Consider the following 6,972-nt stretch of genomic DNA (forward strand, 5'->3'; position numbering starts at 1 on the left):
TAGGGCTTCAGAAACACTGCTGTGACTTTTGTACATAGCAAGTCATTGCAAATGGTTACAATAACAAAAAAGAAAATAGAAAAAAGAAAATGTAGACAGAAGGATCTATAGCATGCACTTCCTAATACTCAAAGCTGAAACTGAAGTTCCTGTTTGGGGGCATAGGCTCAGGGTAAGAGCCCTGCTGTGCCCCTAATAAACACACACACAAACATACACAGTTTGATTTTAATTCAGAAATAACTCTGAAAAGCTCAAATAAAATAAAACATAGTTAACATGTTTAAACTTAAAGTCGCTCTCCAGGCAGAAAACCCCCCACTAATTTCTCTACTTATGCCATTAAACATGTTTTTAAATACAACTTTGTAAGTATCCTAATTTGTTGTTAAATTACCATCCTGTAATCCATGCACAGCAGCACTGAAACTGGCAGAGGGAGTGGCAACATTGGATGCCAACTAGGTGTGCTTCATGTAGACGTACTCACAGGGAACATGGGCAGGAGAAGAGAGTGTACTGTACAGAGGGATCATCAGGCTTGGGGTCTGTTTTCACTCTGGGCAGCTACTGCTGCAATAACGGTCCTAGCTCTAATATATGCTTGCCTGGAGTTCCGCTTTAATTTGTAGTAACAACAAGGAGACATTCAGCTGTCCATTTTTACAGCCAGTGGGACATAGCTAAAGGTTTCAGACAGCTTTGAAATTAAAAACAAAAACAAAACAGCTTTGTATCCATATGCTGTCTTTCGATGCTAAAGATGGTACTCCACGTGAGCAAACTGCAAGAAAAAGCAAAGACACATGTATTAGAATTGGAACAATATAGTTTATGCTTGTATAAAAATAAACCATGGGGTGTTCGCTTACATACAACATATTCACATTATCCATGGTGCTGAGATGATTGTAATCACTTCGGCCCCACAGCCTTTGCTATTGCAGAACCATTTTTTTGTTTCACCAAATATATTTTTTGCCTTAGCAGAGTACCCTAACATGTTATACTTTGTTCATGGCGGCAAATAGGGCTTTGATTTGATGGCAGGTCTCAATACAATTAGGTGTATATTTATCAATAAAATGATGGTCATTCTGCTTGCAATTTGCCCTAAATTATTTAGTGAAGATTCACACTATATTAAACTAAATCAGTGGAAATTTACTCCAGATTCGCCCAGTAAAAATAAATTCTCCCTGAGGGATGACAACATCTGGTTTTCAATAGGAAAGGGTTTTACTGCAACATTCACACTATGTGAAAAAAGGTGAATGTTACCTTCTATGCACATTCCCTTGAAATTTCCTCATTGTAGCTACCTAGTTCTTCTATATATGTGAAGAAGGGGTGTATGCAGAGCCAGGCAATGTGCAGGAGGAGCAATCTGCAAGGCAGTGAAGATGGTTGTGTGTGCAGAGACAGAACACCAATGAATAGACTCTGCCCAGAGGACTTGGGCAGAGTGTACGGAGAACCAGGATGCCCGTGCACCTGTGGAGTGGTACAGGAAAGCCTGCGGCATGTGTAGACTAGAGCCCAAACTTATTCTCACAACTGTGTATGTTTCTACCTTTATATCTGTTCTCTAGCATATACATTATGCAACCCTTAAAGTATTTATGATGTAGGTTAATATGTCTGGTGATGGATTTCTGTTAAATGTAGTCAAGTATATGAGGGCAGCAGATGGACAAATGACCTGTAACATGCTTTGATTTAGATATGCCTAGTTTACAGGAGGTAACATGGACAGATAATGAAAGCTAAGCTTACATTCTCCCTTTCAACATTTTACATTAGCAAGCTGCAAAATCAGGCAATACTGATCTAATGGTATCACTGTAACATTTATCATGTTTAATATCTTACCTCCCAGTATGGCTGATCATGAAAATAATGCCATTCTTTAGGGGGTTTGAGAAGCTTACATTTCAACAGGAAACCTGATAAAGAAGATGTGAGAAATGATTAGAGTTTTGGCAATTTAAAAAACAAGGTCTATCATCTTATTTTATTTAATCCTGTTCACTGGGGATAATCGTTAAGAATATATTGACACTTGCAAATTTATTTCTAAAACTTCCGCCCAGCATAAAGCTGGGCAGATGCCATTCTCGCAGGCACTGACGCTTGTACGATTAAGCCTGTTTGTGCTGGAACGAGTGGAGCAGAACAAAGAATGGACTGAGTGGCATGTTTTGGAGCCTATAAAGTAGATTTTACTGGAGTGATGGCATCAGTGTGCGGCTGTTTGTGACTATGGGATTAAATACATTTGAAGGGTGCAGAGCTCCTTGGGCGAGCACCCGCTTTCTCTCTGCACTGGGCACTATGAAACACCAGAAAGGAACAGTGGCATCTTTCTATGTGTTGCCCGTAGATGACACTGAGGAGTATAGGAACTACTCTTCAGCGCCATCTAGGGACACTAGTGTCGTGCTATCCGCTGGACAAAAGTTGTATAAATAAATTTGCAATAATATTCCAAGGCGAGATTTCATGTGAAGACCACAACAGCAATCTAAATGAGTGTATCCACAGTTATTTGACACAAATATTTGAACCACCAATACAGTTAGAAAAGCCCATTGTGCAGTGGCCTATTCTGACTCTACTGGTAGATCAGGTAATTGTGTTCAAAGGAGATCTCCCTGCAAGAAGCACATGCCATTACTGCTGCTTGCCAAGACATAACATGTAGTCCACAGAAGAGAATAAAGTAAAAACTAGGGATGCACCGATATATCGGCCTCCGAAACATATCGGCCGGAAATGGCACTTTTGGCTAAATGCCGAAAGTGCCATTTTCCTGCCGATACATCGGCGCATCCGTGATTTCTTTCCTCCCCATTGGGCGCTGCTCTGTGTCCCAGCGTGGAAGAGAGAAAGTGACAGCCGGCCGAGCGCAGCGGGACAAGAGCGCTGTGAGCGGCCGGTGTCTCTCCTATCACAGTGCGGCAGAGCGGTGTGGGGGCGGAGACAGCGCTGTCACAGGAGGCTGGGCTCTCCTCCCGCACCGCTCGCTCAGCCTCTTGTGACAGCGTGTGTCAGAGAGGAGAGTGGGCTACATACACTCAGCGATCAGTGATTGCTGAGTGTTTGTAGATAATTGAGGATATGGTATGATTAATATATCCTCCATTATGAATGAATGGGAAGTGATCTACATCCCCTCCTACATCACTTCCTGTTCATTCATGATTGTGATTATAATAAACATACTCTGTCCTCATGTTATGAATGAACAGGAACACCCAGTATAGAGGATTCCTGTTCATTTAATAAATTAAATATAAAAAAAATTAAAAGTTTATACATAAAAATATTTAAAAAAATTTAAATAAAAACATTTTCGGTTTCGGCCTGACAATTTTTTCTATTTCGGTTTCGTTTCGGTTTTTACATTTCTATTTCGGTGCATCTCTAGTAAAAACAGTTTCTGAAACAAACATTAAAGATCCAACATAGCAAATTAGATATTGCAGAAATGCAAATGAGATATAACTCCTATCAAAGCTGAAAATGTAGACAACATGGGTCACATTTTAACAGATATAGACAATTTAAAAGACAATATTTTCCTGCATGTCCTTTTTTTGTCACTGTTCCTGTAACATTATCCAACATAGATTTTGCTGTTAAGTGCAGTGAGTATGGTTCCCAATGTGGATCTTTTTTAGAAGACACCTTTCTGTGTGCAACGTTTTTGTTTGGGCAGTTGCTTGGAGCCAGTAGAAGGGCCTGGCACGACGGAGGACAGTCAAATTTCCACCTGCTAACTATGAATGTGCTTCACATGGGCTGTACACTTGTCATTCATTACTTTATCATTTTAAGTATAATGATTATTATATATATGGAGTTTTGCTATCCATATGGTATGATTTTATATGCATTTCGTATTATCTGGGTTGACTATGGGGAGTTGTTGATTGCTCATGACTAACTAGGGGGAATTTATCAAAAACTGGAGCAAACAAAATCTGGAGCAGTTGCACAGCTGCTCTAGATTTTGTCTGCTCAAAAAACTGGAGCAGACAAAATCTACAGCAGCTGTGCAACCGCTCCAGATTTTGTTTGATCCAGTTTTTGATAAATTCCCCCTAGTTAGTCATGAGCATGAGCAATCAACAACTCCCTTCATACGAAATGCATAAATCCCTTTCACTGTGTGTATAAATGTGGATAGATAGAGGAGTTTGGTAAGGAGTCCCTTACCAATCCCTTGATCGGAGCAGCAGACTGGCACAGCAGCAAGGGGGGGGGGGCGAAAATGAGCGTCCACCCTACCAAGCCACATGCCCTCGACATGATTCATTTTTTGTTTTCTTTTGGCGTTGGGGTCCCTTCTAAAATTCCTACCAGACCTAAGGGGTCTGGTATGAGTTCGCTGGGGGGGGGGCGAAGTAGCAACACAAGTTAATTCCGAATGGCATTCAGAAAAAAAATTCGGATGCATCTGAAATTTCATTATTGGAAATTTATGTTCGAATTCGTTATTTCTTCATTCGGAAATTCGGATGCGTCCGAATTTCCTAAAGTTCATACAGCTTTCAATTCGGAACGAACAATACTTGTACTGACCTGTTAGAAGTCCACCAACCAGACTAAGCGTCAACGTTAGGAGAATACAACCAACACCAACCAACGCTTGGTAAATGGGACTATGAAAAATATAATAAAGACCCATATTAAATATAACACAGAACAGGCAAGAACTGTCAGTTATTTTGTTAGTAGTTTTATTTAGTCTTTTCTCATGCAAACTAACCATTGCTGCAAACATCTTTTAGCATATTTACTAGTTATATGTTAGTCCAGTTTTAGGCAACTTTGGCACTCCTGTTGTAGTGAAACTACAAATCCCATTATGCCTCTGTCATGTCTGTGGCTCAGAGTCTTGCAATGCCTCATGGGACTTGTAGTTCCACAACAACTGGGGTGCTGAGGTTGCCAATCCCTGTGTTGGACCATGTATGTTGAAAAAAATATGTACCTACAAATACATAGAAAGAACCTGTAACACAATGAAAATATTTCAAAGAAAGCTGTTCTATACATCTTATACTTACAATCCAAATAATCCATAGTCTGCCACAAGGATGATAAGTGCATAGGCCAAAGCTCCAAGAAGACCAGGCACCCCAAAAGTGTAATTAACACCACACGTGTCATGTACTATGGTAACTATCCTTAACGTATCCTGTAAAATAATACATACAGTAACCATGGTAAAGTGGTAATACTTTGTAGAGAGGTATATTTGTCTAGAATCATAAAGGTAATTCAAATGTACAGTATTATTCAGTTTAATCATTCCGATAGATTATTTGGTAATACAACCAAAGCAATATGTACTTCCACTTTCAACCTTTTATTTACCAGAAGGTTACAAAGCAAAGTGCTTCCACAACTGCATAGCACTCACCCTTTAGAATATATTATTATTATTATTATTATTATACAGGATTTATATAGCGCCAACAGTTTCTGCAGTGCCACACAATGCCTGATTGTAGTCCTGATCAGCCACATTGGACACCAAAATACCCAAATTTTCTGGTGTGAAGCAACGTGTAAGCTATGGAGTAGGGAGTGTCTACTTGCATACAAATATCAGCTTTCAGAAAAGCCAATATTTGCATAGCATCTTTGCAGCCAATATTATTTGGGACCACAATATACCTGCTATCCAGCTATGGGATCACCTCATCTTGTGTGGCACTGCAGATATAGTCAACAAAACATCGGTCCTGTCTGGCTGCAAGACCGGGCCTTACGGCCTCTCTCTCCCCCCTCTGCTCTGGCAATTGAATGCCCCTTGGTGTCCTCGTGCCTAATACACTGTGTAAGACGTGATGACTCTCAGGATCATAGACCGCTGGAGCTGCGTGAGAGGCTGCAAGGACCATAAGTACTATCCTTGTCGCACTCCTTACCGATATGTCCCTTGTAGTGGGGGGTGCTCGCAGTGACCGCGGATGGCGCCGCGAATGTCAGCAAAATTGTAGAAATGTCACCAGCACACCAATCCTTTTAAGAAAGCAAAAGCTTCATTTATTGAGGTTTTTTGGTCATATGACAAAAAACTTCAATAAATGAAGCTTTTGCTTCATTTAGGCTGCAAGGACCAGTCTCGCAGTTAGGTGGGTTTGAGGATCGGGTGAGTATATCTTTGCTATTGTAGACCCTAGACAAAAACGAGCACTTAACTCTTGCAATGCGGGGGGGGGGGGGAAATGGTTACGTTTTCTTCTGCCTGGAGTTCTTCTTTAAAGGAGAACTATGGGGTTCTATCTTTTCTTTATTAATGCATTCCTTAGGCTAAATAAGTAAATTATGTAGTTTACTCTAATTAGCCAAAATGCACAATAAGGCTGTAAAACCTAATTTAAGGTGGTGGGCGGGGCTAAGCGCCGCAATGAGGAGACATCCCGACGTGTCTGACGGGATCCTCCCCACTGATCTTCCTCACTGTGACTGACAGTGACTCTTGAGAGCTGCTGCGCGTCCACGAATCTATGGACATGCGCAGCAGCTCTCTTCTTATCTGCACGTCCCCGTGTGCCAGCCTTCAAGACAGCTGCTGTGTAGCTCTTGATCCCCTCCCTCCTCCTCATCTGTCCCGCCTACTTCACGACACGTGTAGTGTACAGCACAGTCAGTCCATATATGGTGAATGATGTCACTGGGTATCCCTGCAGACTGGCAAGCATCCGATCAGCAGGGATCCCCTGTGACATCATTCATCATATATGCATTGGCCATATGTGGTAAACGCTGAAGGGAGAGAGAGGGCTCCTTCCCCTCTCTCTCCCTGCCATGTGTGACAGCAGCCTTGGCGGCCTTATCGAGCAGCAGCAGGAGGAGCGGGTCCAGATCCCCACAGCTACGTTCAGGTGGTGGAGGAAGCCGGGATCCGTAAGTGCGGTCTGGCAGAAGAGCCGGCCGAGACCCTGAAACGCCGTC

General features: G+C 41.8%; 1 protein-coding gene across 1 annotated transcript in view; it reads right to left on the reverse strand.

Moving 5' to 3' along the window:
• Positions 1–734: 734 nt before the first annotated feature.
• Positions 735–6,972, reverse strand: part of LOC108788295 (RH-like protein) — a 29,222-nt gene continuing 22,984 nt past the window's right edge. The window contains exons 7-10 of the mRNA XM_018558040.1: positions 5,076–5,206; positions 4,588–4,667; positions 1,873–1,946; positions 735–784 (exon numbers count right to left, since the gene is read on the reverse strand). Of these exons, the coding sequence (XP_018413542.1) occupies positions 758–784; positions 1,873–1,946; positions 4,588–4,667; positions 5,076–5,206 (312 nt within the window). The 3' untranslated portion in view covers positions 735–757. The remainder of the gene's footprint in view (positions 785–1,872; positions 1,947–4,587; positions 4,668–5,075; positions 5,207–6,972) is intronic.

Source organism: Nanorana parkeri, unplaced genomic scaffold, assembly GCF_000935625.1.
Source record: "Nanorana parkeri isolate BGI_ZX_2015 unplaced genomic scaffold, ASM93562v1 scaffold316, whole genome shotgun sequence".
Taxonomy (NCBI): domain Eukaryota; kingdom Metazoa; phylum Chordata; class Amphibia; order Anura; family Dicroglossidae; genus Nanorana; species Nanorana parkeri.